The sequence below is a fragment of the Corythoichthys intestinalis genome, chromosome 15, assembly GCF_030265065.1.
Source record: "Corythoichthys intestinalis isolate RoL2023-P3 chromosome 15, ASM3026506v1, whole genome shotgun sequence".
In the NCBI taxonomy this organism is placed as follows: Eukaryota; Metazoa; Chordata; class Actinopteri; order Syngnathiformes; family Syngnathidae; genus Corythoichthys; species Corythoichthys intestinalis.
The window spans coordinates 5,273,670-5,289,601 of record NC_080409.1 but is presented as its reverse complement, the minus strand read 5'-3'; the positions used below and the strand labels follow the sequence as shown (position 1 = coordinate 5,289,601).

Below are 15,932 nucleotides of genomic sequence, written 5' to 3'. Positions count from 1 at the left end.
GCGTGAGAGACGGGAGCACAGTTATCACGAATCAGCAATGAAGAGGCCGAACCCCTCTCCATCCCAGCTTCTCGCCCGGTGTTCTGCCAAAATCTCCTACATCGGCGAAACGTCTATATTAGTCGAATTTGACACCTAAAGTACTACCGTGCGCTCTAAACTTGTTTTGTTTCGATGCGTACAGGCAGAACGTACTAAAAAAATGCCTTAAGAAAATACTTAAATGTACTTATATCAAATAAGAACGGTTTAAATACGTAGGTGATTTGTGTGGTCAACTGCTTCAAAGCTAACACAAAAAAACAATGGTTAAAAGTATTTGAGGGTAATACAATGAAAAAGTATCTTTGAGGCAGTGAAAAGGTTCTAAATAACTAAATAAAAACAAAAATAGTGAGTACTCGCCGCTTCTAACAATGTGCGCATGCGTGCGGATGGTTGCGCCAGCGCGCTGAGCATTGTGTAGACGTTTCGCCACATAGTAAGGAATGGCCGAACACCGGACCCGTTGGAAATTGCGGCAAGGTCAGGGATTAATGTCAAAAACTTCTTAAAGCTAAAAGTTTGAGTGATGGCCTATAACAGTCTTCATAAATCATTCAATCAAATCCTGCACTTGTAATGGTGTCTATAACATAAGTATTCGCTTAATTTCTTGATAACTGACTTCAGATAGTCCTCGATATTTCACCGCCTCGTAGAACGCAGTTACTCGAGGTAGCTCTAACTGCGGAACGGCTAACTAGCGCCTTTCACACAGGGCTTTGCTAGTAAAGTTAGCGAACGTCAGTTGGGATCCTAATTGTCGCCAGTTGGCGTTGTGACAAGTTATTTAAGGCCCCATTGTAAAGCGCTTGTTAACGATTTAAAAAAAAAAAAAATCATGAGCAATGAGGTAACTAGAGTGATGAACTAGTGCCTTCCAAGCGCTTGTTAACGATTTAAAAAAAAAAAAAAAAATCACGAGCAATGAGGTAACTAGAGTGATGAACTAGTGCCTTCCATATACAAGTCATGTTCAGGGCTTTGTTAGTAAAGTTTTGAATGGTCACCAGTTATTTTTGACAACGAGTTATTTAAGGCCCCTCTATACTCTCCGATAATTACAGAAAGGGAAGAGTTTTGCCTTGTTGTGGAGGTCGTTAAATTTGTTTAGCCATCGAGAGTTTATCAAACCGGAGAGCTCCGCTACAGGTCGCATTTGAAAGTACCCCAATTCCCGCGCTGTTCGTACACACCCCCGTTCATAAAACAGCCTACAGGTGTACTTCTGTTTATCCAGTATGATGCCCTATCAATCGAAGTTAAGGACCATGGGACTAATTGCTTTGGTTGAATGTAAATAAAGTTATGATCACTACAGTTAATATTTTTGAAGACTTGTCATTTTTTTTCTATCTACATGTATCTATCTATCTATCTAATCTACAGTGGGGGGAACAAGTATTTGATACACTGCCGATTTTGCTGGTTTTCCGACTTGCAAAGCATGTAGAGGTCTATAATGTGTATCATGAGTTCTCTTCAACTGTGAGGGACGGAATCTAATACAAAAAAACAGAAAATCACGTTGTATGATTTTTAAATAATAAATTTGCATTTAATTGCATGAAATAAATATTTGATACATCACAAAAATCGAACTTAATATTTGGTAAAGAAAACCTTTGTTTGCTATGACAAACACCAAACGTTTCCTGTAATCCTTGACAAGGTTTGCACACACTGCAGCAGGGATTTTGGCCCACTCCTCCATGCAGATCTTCTCCAGAGCCTTCAGGTTTCGGGGCTGCTGCCGGGCAACACGGACTTTCAGCTCCCTCCATAGATTTTCTATCGGGTTCAGACCTTAAGATGCTTGTTACGGAGCCACTCTTTAGTTGCCTTGGCTGTGTGCATTGGGTCGTTGTCATGCTGGAAGACCCAGCCACGACCCATCTTCAGGGCTTTCACTGAAGGAAGGAGGTTGTCAGCCAAGATCTGGCGATACATAGCCCCATCCATCCTCCCCTCAATACGGTGGCAGTCGTCCTGTACCCTTGGCAGAGAAGCAGCCCCAAAAAATGATGTTTCCTCCTCCATGTTTCACGGTTGGGATGGTGTTCTTGGGGTTGTACTCATCCTTCTTTTTCCACCAAACACGACAAGCCGAGTTTAGACCAAAAAGTTCAATTTTGGTCTCATCCGACCACATGACCTTCTCCCATTGCTCCTCTGGATCATCTAGATGGTCAGTGGCAAACTTCAGACGTGTCTGGACATGCACTGGCTTCAGCAGCGGGACCTTGCGTGCGCTGTAGGATTTTAATCCATGACGGCGTAATGTGTTTCCGATGGTTTTCTTCGAGACTGTGGTTCCAGCTCTCTTCAGGTCATTGACCAGGTCCTGCCATGTAGTTCTGGGCTGATCCCTCACCTTCCTCATGATCAGTGATGCCCCACGAGGTAAGATTTTGCATGGAGCCCCAGAACGAGGCAGATTGACCATCAACTTGAACTTCTTCCATTTTCTAATAATCGCTCCAACAGTTGTTACCTTCTCACCAAGCTGCTTGCTTATTTTCCTGTAGCCCATCCCAGCCTTGTGCAGGTCTATTATTTTACCCCTTATGTCCTTACACAGCTCTTTGGTCTTGACCATTGTGGAGAGGTTGGAGTTTGTTTGAGCATGTGAACAGGTGTCTTTTATACAGATAACAAGTTCAAACAGGTGCAGTTACTTCCGGTAATGAGTGGAGAACAGGAGGGGTTCTTAAAAAAAGAACTAAGAGCCGAAATATTTAGTAGTTGGTAATGTATCAAATACTTATTTTATGCAGTTAAATACAAATTTATCATTTAAAAATTATACAATGTGATTTTCTGGATTTTTGTATTAGATTCCGTCCCTCACAGTTGAAGAGAACTTATGATACAAATTACAGACCTCTACATGGCTTGCAAGTGGGAAAACCAGCAAAATCGGCAGTGTATCAAATACTTGTTCTCCCCACTGTATTTATCTAACACATAATAGTTAAGTGAATGGAATTTATACTATGCCTGTAAATTCATATTTTATGCTGTACATCTGTTCTCTGCTTAATGCAAATGGGACATACTGTATATTTTATAATTTAGATTTTGTATAATTTGCTCCGTAATGCGTTTTATATGATCTGATTTCAGGATTAAAGATTTAGACTTGTATATGTTAAATTATTATGTACTGCGTTTAATTCGAGATGTCTCTGGTTGCACTATGAAATGCACTTTTCCGCGCATGCCGTGTGTCCATGTTACTTTGTCACCTTTTTCACCCCTAACCAGTTTGCATGCCTGATATACAAGCAATTAAAAATTCAATTTTCCAAAACACAACATGATTTTAATTCTGTCGCTTGTTTCCAAGGAGGGGCAATCCACTGCACCTTTGTCCAGAACGTTACCGAAAGTTGAAGCAGATGTGGCAGCAGCACTGCATCCTGGAGGAGATTGCTCGCAGCTTGGAGCTGGTCAATGTCATGTTTGCTTTTGACTGGCAAATGTTGTGAGCTCAGAGCCAGCTGTGCAGGGCCGTCCTTGCCGCTTCTCACCAACGTGCTTATGGTATATAGACGCACGGAGCCTCCTGCTTGAGATTAGGTAAAGCAAGTGAAAGAGCGGCAAACAAAGGACGGAAAGAAAATCATGGAGGAGAGCAAATTGCATTAGCCTTGTTTTAATTTGTCCTATCTGAGAATGCAAATAACCTCTTGTTAATAAAGACATTAGAGCCACGCACCATCATTTATTTTATGATGTTGTGATCATTTCGATGAACCTTTTTTTATTATTATTTTCCGTGTCTCACTAGCATAGCATCTGACAAGCAAATGCTGTACTTGATATTTCCTTTGACGGTCATTTTTTTTCTCTATCACAAAACATGTACAATTTCTGGCCAAACATATACACAGTTCTGTATTGATTGAATGTAACCTTCCCCTGAATAACAAGGTCACTTTTCAACACTGCTTCCAGTAAAGAAAATGTCACAAAGTTGATCATCTTGTTACCCTTTGGAAACATTGTGAATTGAGTGTGCTTGTGCTGTTTGATAGCACAACATGATAATAAAATCACCAGTCTATCTAATCCCTCAGTCTCATACATAAACAAATGGATTGGATTGTCAAGTACCACAGCTGGTTATTGATTAGTCATGTTTATCAAGGCTCATTCTTACTATCTATTATCCAATACTCCACACTTAAATTGAAATAGAGCCACTTTATATACCAGGTTATTGTGATAGTCCTAGTAAAATCAAATCATGGCATAACAAGGGAATGTAAAAAATTCACAACTGAGATGTGGTTTGACAAGTGTATAATAATCAATTGCAATCAAACTCGTACGATGGAGGTAAGCAAATTAAAAACTTAAGTCATGAGAAGATTAAAGTGCCTTTGATTACTCACAAATAAAGTTCAAAGCTGTTGTAGTGTGGCATTTATCTCATTGCCTGACCTTAACGGCACTAGACGTCCAATCTGCGTGAAGTGGGGCGGCTGACTGCCACCCTCCCACTCGTGATGAACTCATTTCAATTCACAGCGGAAAGATGAATTGGCCACATCGTCAGTGGCACTGAAACAGCATTGACTTCATAATGAATTGATGGGGCGCAGGGCCAATAAATAGGGGGCCTGCATTGTTGGTGAGGCCATCAAAGCTGACCAAGTGGAATCGCAGCTTTTTTGGTAGAAAATTATTGTGAATAAATGCTTAAATCCCTGAATTCCGAAAAAAAACGTGCAGTTAGCATTTATTTTACGTAAATATGTCGAAGTTTAATGCTAGTCTGTTGGTACATGAAGCTAGCGCCCGCTTTATATAAACAGCTTTTCCAGTGAAAATTCTTGTATAAATGCTTAAATTCCCAAATTCTTAATAGATATGGATGTAAAACTGTCTCGATTCTTGGTTAAAAGCAAAAAAACGTGCCGTTAGGATTTATTTTACGTAAATATGTCTACGATGCTAGTCTGTTACTCAGTGATGCGGCCGCCATATGTAAACAGCTTTTCCGTTGAAAATTCCTGTGAATAAATGCTTCAATTCCTGAATTTTTTATAGATATGGACGTGAAACAGTCTCGATTATTGGTTATAAGCAAAATAACGTGCAGTTAACATTTTTTTTTATGTAACTATGTTGAAGAATGATGCTAGTCTCTTAGCTCTTTGTTGTGATATGGGGGCTGCCACAATGGCTTTTTCTGCTGAAAATTATTGTGAATAAATGCTTAAATTCCCTATAGATATGGACGTAAAACTCTCGATTCTTTGTTAAAAGCAAAAAAAAAAAAAAAAAAGCGCAAGTAGCATTTATTTTACGTAAATATTGCGAACTATGAGGCTAGTCTGGAAGGAAATTAGCAGCCGCCATATGTAAACGGAGAGCTTTTTCCGTTGAAAATTCTGATACTTAAATCCCCGAATTCTTTATAGATATGGATGTACAAGAGTCGATTCTTGGTTAAAAGAAAAAAAAAAAAAAAACTGGAGTTTGCATTTACTTCACGTTAATATGAAAAAGAATGATGCTAGTCTGTAGTGGTTAATTTCTCCCATTGATTTTTTTCACGTTTCAAAACGCATGCGTGGTACGAAAAATCTAATAATTACCTTGAATTCTAGAACAAAGCACTCCTGAGACAATCCTTCCTGTTTGTATGCGGTACAGCTTTCCTACTTTTTCAATCCTAAATCAGGCGTTGGATCACTGGATGTGTTGACTCTGCGACCGAATGTGAATAACTGAAGCGGACTGTAGGGCGGCCCCCAACTTAAGGCGTTGCGCAGTGAAGGTGGCATCTAACCTGTCAATCATTATGAAGTCTATAGAAAGAGTTAATTACATTTTGAAAGTCACATTTGGCACAAGTGACGTTACATAATTTGACAGATCCTAATTTATAAAAAGTCGAGAAGAAAACTGGTCTGAGGAATTTGTCAGGTACTAATGTTAGCAGTTAATAGAGTAATCTCATCTTCATATTTTCAATGCAACCAGTTTTAGCACAAAACCTTCAGCCTGTGAGAATGCAAAAACGAAACCCTTCTAGAAAATCAGAGCTAAATTGGAGGTGAATCAGAGGCACTTTAAAAGGCAGGAGTTGTGTGTAAACCCCCATTGCACAAAGTTTGAATGTGACAAATAAATTCTAAGTACATCCGCATTCCGTCATAAGCGGGCGCAACCACTATTTCAATTGTATATTTTTACTTCCCCTCTCCATAAGATTATATTTTTTGTTGTCCAACTTGGGGAAAGTGTTCATTTTTGTTTTATCACAAAACCTTGGCATTTGAGCAGGTGTGTGCTGACTTTTTATATGACCTGTAAAAAAAACCTGTTAAAAAAAAAAGAAACTAAAGTAATCAGTAGCTACCACACAACTAATAATGTGGAGTTAGACTAATCACATGACATTAATTTCATGACCTTAATTTCATGGTCAAATTAGAAAATTGAAATGTGAATATTTGGCATGGAAAGGCATGCCTGGATGTGTTTAGTGTGGAAGAACATGACCAGAACCCTGACAGCAACCCCATACAAAACCTTTGGTATAACATACAACCTTGATACCTCCCTGAAGTTGGGCCCCCATCAGACACGAATTTATAGAAAAATGATGTCAGTCAATTGTGCTGAAGTAATGCTGCAAAAAAATGTGTTTGTGCTACTATTGATTTATAGATATTGAGATTTTAAGTGAAGACGTCTCTCAGCTTTTGACTCCTGCGGCTGACGGAGCATACCAACTTCTCAATAACAAAGGGGTACGGCCGCTGAAAGTCACTCATACCGGGGGATGCTGAGGATCTTTTTTAGTTTTTCCCATCCAAAAACAGCCATTTCGGTCCAAATTTGTCATGCTCACGCGCTTCCTCCTTACAAGGCGTGCACAATGGCAGTACACACGGATGCTGGATAGTTTACGTACTAGTACTAGGCTACGACAAAGACATCTTTCTAATTCACCTACAGTGTGTGTTGGAGTTTTAGTATTGGAAATAGAAGCGCCAGTGTATTATAAAGTACAAACCCGAGCAAAAAGTATGGAATCACCAGTCTCGGACGAGCACTCACTCCTACATTTTATCATGTAGAACAAAATCAGATAAAAAGCTTGTAAAAAAAAAAAAATGAATTAGTTCAAAAGTGCAACTCTTTAGCATTCTGAAACACTAAAAGAAATGAACAAAAACATTCTGGTGGTCAGTAAATGTTAATTTTATAGAGCAAGTGCAGGGAAATACATATGGAATCACTCCATTCTGACGAAAAAAATATGGAATCATGAGAAACAAACAAAGAAATAACACATCTCTAGTATTTAGTAGCACCACCTCTGGTGAGTATTCTTCATCAATTTGGTGCCAACTCTCTTTGATTGCAGTTGCCAGATCATCCTTGCAGGTCGGAGCCTTGCTGTGGACCTTTTTTTTTTCAATTTCCAACCACTGTTTATCAATAGGCTTGAGATCTGGGCTATTTGCAGGCTATGACAATGACTGGATCAGTCTTTCTCCAAGGAATGCTTTAACAGTTTTAGCTCTGTGGCATGATGCATTGTCATCTTGGAAAATGACAAACATATTTTCAATTGAAGAATAAGAAAGCTGTCTAAAATTTCAATGTAAACTTGTGCATTTATTGAAGATTTAACTAAAGCCATCCCCCCAGTGTTTTTACCTGACATGCAGCCCTATATCATTAAGGACTGAGGGAATTTTGATGTCTTCTTCAGGCAGTCATCTTTGTAAATCTCACTGGAACGACACCAAACAAAAGTTCCAGCATCATCACCTTGTCCAATGCAGATTCTTGACTCTTGACACCTTGTCCAATGCTGATTCCATATTTCTTTCCTGAGAATGGAGTGATTCCATATATATTTCCCTGCACTTGCTCTATAAAAGTAACATTTACTGACCACCACAATGTTTTTTTTTTCATTTCTTTCAGTGTTTGTGAATGCTAAGGAGTTGCACTTTTGAACTAAGAATGCTAAGGAGTTGCACGTTTGAACTAATTCATTATTTTTTCAAGCTTTTTATCCAAGTTTGTTCTAAATGATAAAATGTCTGAGTGCTCGTCCAAGACTGGTGATTCCATACTTTTTGCCAGGGGTTGTAATTCCCCGCAGCTAGACGGTGTGATGACACACAAACACATTTGAAAATATAAAGGTCGAATAAGCCTCGGTTTTAACGCCCCCTTTTCACAAATAGTGCCTCATTCAACATGAACCGGTATCAAGCAAGGTGTCAGGTGGTGACCACCAAATTTTGAACAGGAGGGCATTTAAAAAAAAAAAAAAAAAAATTCAACAGCAGAACACTTACTCTATAGTGGGTGTCAGCATGAGAGAACATAATTAAAGACGCCATGATTTTGACAAGATAATATCACATACTTATCTTGTTTCGATCCAAAAAACCAATGAAACATGTATCACCGAGTGTCAAGACACAGCGGTGAATGGGCACACCCGTATTTTTGGGGGATTTTATGGGTGAAACATGGTAATATAACAAGGGTCGCAATGGAGAAATCGCAGACATCAAGGAGTGGACGAGATTTTCTTTTTTTACGTATTTACCTTTTTGAACGTTTTTTTTTTTTTTTTTCCTTTGTTTGGATCGATTATCATATAGAATATCGGGGAAAATGCGACAGTAACAGAAAAAAAAAAATAGACGTAAGCGATATTTATGAGGTAGATATCTGTTACAAATTTACAGACACTTTTTCATATTGACGTAATGTGTTTAAAAGTTTAAAATATGCGAGTGCATAATTTTTTTAAGTCGTTTTTTTTTTTTTTTATTAAATATTAGACATCAATTATCCTAAGCTAAAAAAGACATTTTGAAAAATATAAATACTTCTTTTATGGCTGGTTGAAACAAAGCGGTTGCGCGGTGTCTGTAAACGGGAGTCTAATGGGTAGGACGGACAAATTAAAAATAGTTCGGGGGCTTAAAGTGCCTTGAAACTGCTATTTCGGCATATATTGTTCTATCAAACACAACAGTTCTTTTGGCTTAAAATTGTTCTTTTATAGAGTGGTGCAAGAGGAGAAATTGCTTTTTCAGCCCTGTCTGTTTTTTCCGTCATATATATTTAATCCCCAAAGTTAAATACACAATTGTTTTAATATGTTTTATTTATTTTTACCAACAAAAAATTGGACCAAAACTTTTTTCTTCTCTCCCCAACACCAGGGGGTGCTGCAGCATCCCACCTCCAGCCACCCCTTCGGGTCCCTTAATCAGTAAATAGGGGGCTGCGAGTCACATCATTACTCAAAATTAATATCTCAAGCCCCGCCCATTTACTGCAAAAGGGGTACTATTCGTTTGTGCTACGTTTGCGCTAGTTGTTGGGAAACCCCCCTGTTATTTAGAGAGTTGGTACACTCCGTCAGCCACGACAGAGGGGCTGCGATTGACTTCATCACTTGAAATCAATATCTCAATATCTATAAAACGATAGCAGCACAAACGAAAATTTTTACAGCACAAATGAAGCATGAACGATTGACATTTTCAGCCATTTTTGTTCAAAATGGGGGGCTGGTTGACGTCAGATTGACCTATGAAAGAATTTTAAATGTCTTAATTTTGATAGCAACACAAACGATTGACATGATTTTTATATAAATTTGCATCTGATGAGAAGCCAACTTCACAGAGGTAATCTATACCTTTTCTTTATTTATAGCCCCTCGACACTCCAAAAAGGTTCGTTCAAAATGTGTAGTTGGAAGTGGATTGAATGTAAACTTGATACCAATACCACCTGTTAAAATTCAAAAAGGCATCTTTGAACAGCAGACAAGAATTTCCCCAAATCTTGCATGGTAAAAGGTTTTACCGTTCAAACATTAGAACATCCTTATTCACTTCAGGTGGCGTGTGGAGAGTGCAGTCTAAGGCGAAGCAAGGCCACAGCATCCCCAGCCACACTGTAACCCCTCATGTGTAAGAGGCAGGCATTAAAGGGGTCCACGGATAGAAAGACATGTAGTCCTTAAAAGCAATGGCGTAGGTTTGCATAGGGACGGTGGGGACATAACACTACCATCTTTTCAGGATGCTCAAATTGTCCCCACCAACTTTGACGCAACGTTATTTGCATTATATATGAGTTCAGTTAAATAGGTAATTTAGATTGTCTTCACATACTGTACTTTGTAAGGAAAGAATTGACCCTACCATTATTAAGTGTGTATTATATATATATATATATATATATATATATATATATATATATATATATATATATATATATATATATATATATATTCTGTCAGCAGCAGCCACTGTAAGTAATGTAAAAAGACATCAATGTTGTGCAAGTGGGGAAAACCCCACTAATTTTGCTACTGAAAGTCCAACCTGCATCAGAGTTAGCAGAGTAGGAAGCTGCTTAGAGAGAAGTGTCCTCCTGTATGTGATTTCGACTGTTAATGTTATTTAAACTGTGCAAAATGTAGTGAACTTTGCTGAACTATAGAAACAGTAAAATGTGATTAAGAAGCTGCTTAGAGAGAGAGGTCCCAAGTCTGTGTGTGTCATGTTTTCAATTATATTTTATGTGGTCTGAGCGCAACCCAAAAGAGTTTGGCTGTGGTTGTGGACAAAAGCAGTACTGTTTTACCAGAAAGAAGGCTCTATTTTTATTTATTTTATACCGTGACAAAGGTTTTCAGTTATATTTAATGTATTTATTTAGACCACAAGTGTCAAACCGATTCCAGAAAGGGCCAAGTGGGTGCTGGATTTTGTTCCAACCGATTCCGTGAAGACAGTTTAACCAATGAACTTCCTGCTGAAACAAGCAGCACCTGACAAAGTTTAACTGATTACACATGAAAAAGATTGATTGGTGAAAAGGTTTTGTCTTCATTGGTTGGAAAGCAAACCTGCACCCACTTGGCCCTTTCTGGAATCGGTTTGACACCTGTGATTTAGACAATGTTGAGTATTACTAAGATTTTTTTTTTTTTTTTTTTTTTTGCATACCGGGATAGTTAATACATTATTAACAAGTTTGTATTTAATGTGTATGTTAATATAATTGAAGTTATGTTCAAATATTGCAATTTAAATTTACGAATAAAATCCAGACATTTATTCTGGAAGTTTTCAAAATGTTTCTTTTGTAGTTCTTGATAACAAAGGTTTGAATCGAATGTTGTATCACCTGAACCAATATACTTGAAGGTTAGAATAAGTCAATACAGATTTATTTTGCATTGATTATTTAGCCTATCAATTAATTAGGTTCATATTCTTCATCTAATCTGTTTAGTCTTATTAATGTCCTGTCCCCAGCAAAAAGTGTACATGCAGGGAATGCTGTTACATCGTCCCTACCAATATTGAGACCAAACCTACGCCCTTGCTTAAAAGATAAATGTTAGTACGAGTTATACTAATTTGATATTAAAATCCCTCTTAAAGTTTGCGTTTTAATAAAATTTGAAAAATTATTTGAATTAGTAGGTCGCCATTGTTGTTGACGTCGCAGGGTGGTGACGTCACATGGACACGCTGCCAACTTTCCCAGTGTCACTCTTTAACTACATAAACATGTCGTTGTTTCTGCCCGTCCAATTTGAACCCGAGCGGAATATTTATGAGAAGGACAGCCCTGTCGATATTTCACAAAACGAGCAGCAAAAGCAAAATGAAAACTGAAGACGGGATGAGAGGAGTAGCGTACATGTGTCAAGTTTGCCAGTGACAGTTAGCACTTTCCTTCCTTATAAAACACATAACTGCTGTGGAACTATATTCATTTGTTAGACTGTGTTAATCTATGTTCTTGCGCTGCACATTTTTTTGAACATAATACAAAAGAGTTTCTGTGGACTGCCTTATCTGATTTTACTCCCTCTTCTACCAGCCAGAGCTAGTTTCCAAGGTCTCAACTTAGGTCAACTCTGGATGGTTTTCTGTGGAAAATCCCCAGGTAGGGCTGTAATTAGTTTCACTTATGTTTTCATAGTAGGTTTTGTTTCATAGTAAGCAGCGCCCTTTCATCAAGCATATAAACCCTTGACTTGTGTATTTTCGTTGTACTTCTGAGTGATCACTGCACTTCACTGGATCACATCATTTTTGTACCCTTGATATATATCATGTTTATAAAGTCTTCGAAGCAGGCAATCCTTGGCTGGGTTTGATTTTCTCTTATTTGAGCTATTGATTGCTACTTGTCTTGGGGGTCAAAATCGAACTTCCCTGACAGTTTCATTTCACGCTGTTCCTTTTTTTTTGTCTGTTTTCATGTCTACATTCTCATTATATTTTCGCATCCTTGCATCACATACTATTTTAATGGAGTAAAATGAAGTAGAATGTTTGTTTTTGTTTTTATTTTTAATTATCTAAGCAGTTCACGTTGTCTGTAGGTCTGTAATACTTCCTCATACTAAGTGCCAGTCAACCTTCCACTACGCAAACCGATCCCTCCTCCCATTAGATAGAGGGCTAGCAGTTGAAAGAAATGGAATAAAGCCTGTAAATCTCGACATGTCCAAAGTCCGGCCCGGGGGCCAAATGCGGCCCGAGGTCAAATTTCATCCGGCCCCCAGCCTCTGTCATAAAATCAATAACGTCTGGCCCGAACACAGACTTACTGAATTGGTCAGCAGTACTGCAATCAGCATATGAAGTAGCTTACACACAAACTGCTGCCCCTCATTTACCCACTAAAAGGACCCTTTATTGCCAAATGTATCACATTTGATACAACTAAATTTTCATGATTTTGAGACTAATTTAGAATTTTGACATTTCTTTTTGGGGAAAAAAAAAAGTGATGGATGCAAGTCAACACATGCATCTGCAGGTTCCATGAGAAAAAAAAACACATGATTTAGCATGGGTTATAGATATAGAGCGCTTATTACACATATTCATTTTGACTTTTCTTTTTACAAATTTGAAAAAAGGATTCATTAGGACCTTATTTTTCAAATTTAGGGATTCTCTGATAATTGCTTCATGTTGGAGGTATTTAAGGGCTAAGCAATATTACTCCGTGTGACCCATTACTTCCATTTTCTAAAATGGTGACAATAAACAAAAAAAGAAAGTTGACTGTGACGGCCGACGCTTCAAGGATAGGTGGAAATTAGACTATTTCTTCACTAAAATACGCAAAAACTGTGTCTGCCTCATTTGCAAAGAGACGTCGCTGTTTTTAAAGATTTCAATGTGAGGCGATATTACGAAGCAGGACACGCTGACATGTACGACAAGATTACAGGGAAGATACGCAGCGAGAAATTGAAGCAACTTGAAGCTAGTTTAATGTCACAGCAGCAGTATTTCGCAAAAGCCAGAGGGTCGAAAGAGAAAAAAAATAATTAAGCAAATGTGACACACAGAATGGCTTGCTAAAATTTGCTTAAATATACTGTTCTACGTAAAGGACGTCAGCCAAGGTCGGCCCCCCACATTTTTACCACACCAAATCTGGCCCCCTTTGCAAAAAGTTTGGACACCCCTGCTGTAAATTGATGGCAAACCAGTCCAAAACCAGGTCTAACACGCCATTTTGTCTAGATTTAGTCCGCATACAAAAAAGGGGTCTGCGTTTCTTAGCCATCACCGAACCCCAGTTCAGAACCACTGGATTAGGGTCGACAGTGAAGCACAGCAGTTAAATTTTTTTTTTTTTTTTTTTGCATCGCAGCACACAATAGCGCTGATGTAGTCTACTTAGATGTCTAATGACGGCTTATCTTATTTTTGTCACGTAAAGCGCTGTACGCGTTGATGATCATCCTGCCTAATCATATGTAAAGCTTACAACAGCTGGATGCTAATTATCTCCATAATAATATTGGAATAAGTTGGATCACACAATAGTTTACTGTGAAGATCTGCAAACATTTTTGGCATCACTCTCCTGCTCCGTCACCAGAGCAGGAGAGTGCTAGCTGTCACTCGCAAACTTAACACATGTACCCGAGTCCTCTCATCCAGTCTTTCATGTTCATTTTGCTTTTGCTGCTCGTTTTGGGAAATATCCACAGGGCTGTCCTTCTCATGAATATTCCGCTCGGGTTCAAATTGGAAGAGCAGAGCCAAACCGACTACTTGTTTATGTAGTTAAAGAGTGACACTGTGGAGGTCCGGCAGCATGTCCATGTGATGTCGCCGCCCCGCGACGTCAACAACAATGGCAACCTACCCGTTCATTTTTTGGTTTAAAATTTTGCCAATTTTATTAAAACAAAAACATTAAGAGGGGTTTTAGTATCAAATTATTATAACTCGTACTAACACTTTTAAGAATTACATGTCTTTCTATCCGTGGTACCCTTTAAGAAAGGCTTCCGACTGAGCTCAACACGTCAGGTTCTTTGAAACATCATTCATTCGTGATGGATGAGCTGTCCTTTCGCCTACCCCAAGCGTGATGTGAAAACGGCGCGTAGCATCTTTCTGACATGATATTTCCCATAGTCCAAACTATATAAAAGTTCGTGATCAGCTGGCCGCAGGTTTTGGCTGGGGAGGCACATTGTCCGGCCCGTAGTGAGCTTTGGAAGTGGAGGGTACATTGATGTTGGGGTCACCGTTGCTGCCGGTGTCGACATGGTTGTTTTTGCTGAGTGTCTTGATGATGTTCAGGTTGCTTCGCGCCGTTTCTATGAAACTGTTTTCCAGCAGCCAGCCTTCAGACTCGCAGTCGGGGTCTCCAAGTCTCAACATGTTCTCCAAGGACGTCTGGAGGTAACGCACGCCCGTCAATACTGACAGCTAAAACGAGAAAATCATGAGTCATTAACAGTGATGTTAAACAGAACAGAAAAATTTCTTTGATCCCGAAAATATGACGGCAACTGTTAAAACCCTATGCATACACTTCAAAACTCTATTGATCTGACACTTCGTCATTCTTTGCCTTGCCATAGGGGGCTGAGCTTCATTAATAATAGTCATTCAAAGACGGCACACGCTCATGTCCAAAACGGATTTACGCTTGGGTTTTTGAAGAAGTACAAAAGCCATACCGCATACAATCAGGAAGGATTGTCTCAAGAGTGATTTGTTCGAGGATTCAATGTGATACATTTTTCGTACCAAGCATGCATTTTTAAACGTTGTGCAAAAAATCAGCCGCTACTGCATTGGCATCATAGTTCACCATATTTACATAAAATCTCAACGCGAAATTTATTCACAAGAATTTTCACTAAAAAAGCTCTGCTTACGTCAGGCGGCCGCTAGCCTCAGTCGCTAACAGAGTAGCATTGTACTTTGACATATTTACATAAAATAAACGCTAAATGCACGTTTTTTTTTTTTGCTTTTAACCGAGAATCGAGACGCTTTACTTCCATATCTATGAAGAATTCGGGAATTTAAGCATTTATTCACAAGAACCTTTGCCAGAAAAGCTCTGTTTACGTTAAACGGCTGCTAGCCTCATTCACTACAACTATATAACTATCCACTTCTCATGGAGATTCATATATGGCTAAGGTAGGTGCCTGTTTTGGCTTTAGGTTGGTAGCAGGGTTTTGAAAATATTTGAACTTTGTTTTTTGAAAATAGGCCCCCTACAGATCGGCCCTGCGCCCCGTGTCATGTCAGTTGTTATGAAGTCTGTACCACATGTTATCTAAAAACTGCCAGGCTGCCAGACACGCATCTCATCTCCAAGAAGAAAACAATCTACCAACATCAGAATTACGTAAACTGACGGAGTAATAGGGCCAAATAAAGGTGGGGGGCGGGGGGTGGTTTGGGGGGGGGGGGGGGGGGGTACTACGAGATTGAAGTCGTACTATTGCTACGAGAATAAAAGTCAAATTATTACCTACAGTTAATGTACAGTAGCTGTAAGTCGCTATGGACTTTACGTAC

The 15,932-nt window shown here is 38.9% G+C and overlaps 2 protein-coding genes across 5 annotated transcripts in view; one reads left to right on the top strand and one right to left on the bottom strand.

Annotated features, from left to right (window-relative positions):
* Positions 1–7,971, top strand: part of ubr1 (ubiquitin protein ligase E3 component n-recognin 1) — a 112,559-nt gene extending 104,588 nt beyond the window's left edge. For 2 of the 4 annotated variants that reach the window (XM_057858762.1, XM_057858760.1), the window contains exon 48: positions 3,392–7,970. In XM_057858762.1, coding sequence (XP_057714745.1) covers positions 3,392–3,533 — 142 coding nt within the window. In that variant the 3' untranslated portion in view covers positions 3,534–7,970. Of the gene's footprint in view, positions 1–3,391 lie in introns of all 4 variants that reach the window. The other 2 variants (XM_057858761.1, XM_057858763.1) reach the window with 2 other exon arrangements.
* Positions 7,972–11,700: 3,729 nt separating this feature from the next.
* Positions 11,701–15,932, bottom strand: part of LOC130931534 (photoreceptor outer segment membrane glycoprotein 2-like) — a 33,784-nt gene continuing 29,552 nt past the window's right edge. Inside the window, exon 4 of the mRNA XM_057860427.1 lies at positions 11,701–14,822. Coding sequence (XP_057716410.1) covers positions 14,550–14,822 — 273 coding nt within the window. The 3' untranslated portion in view covers positions 11,701–14,549. The remainder of the gene's footprint in view (positions 14,823–15,932) is intronic.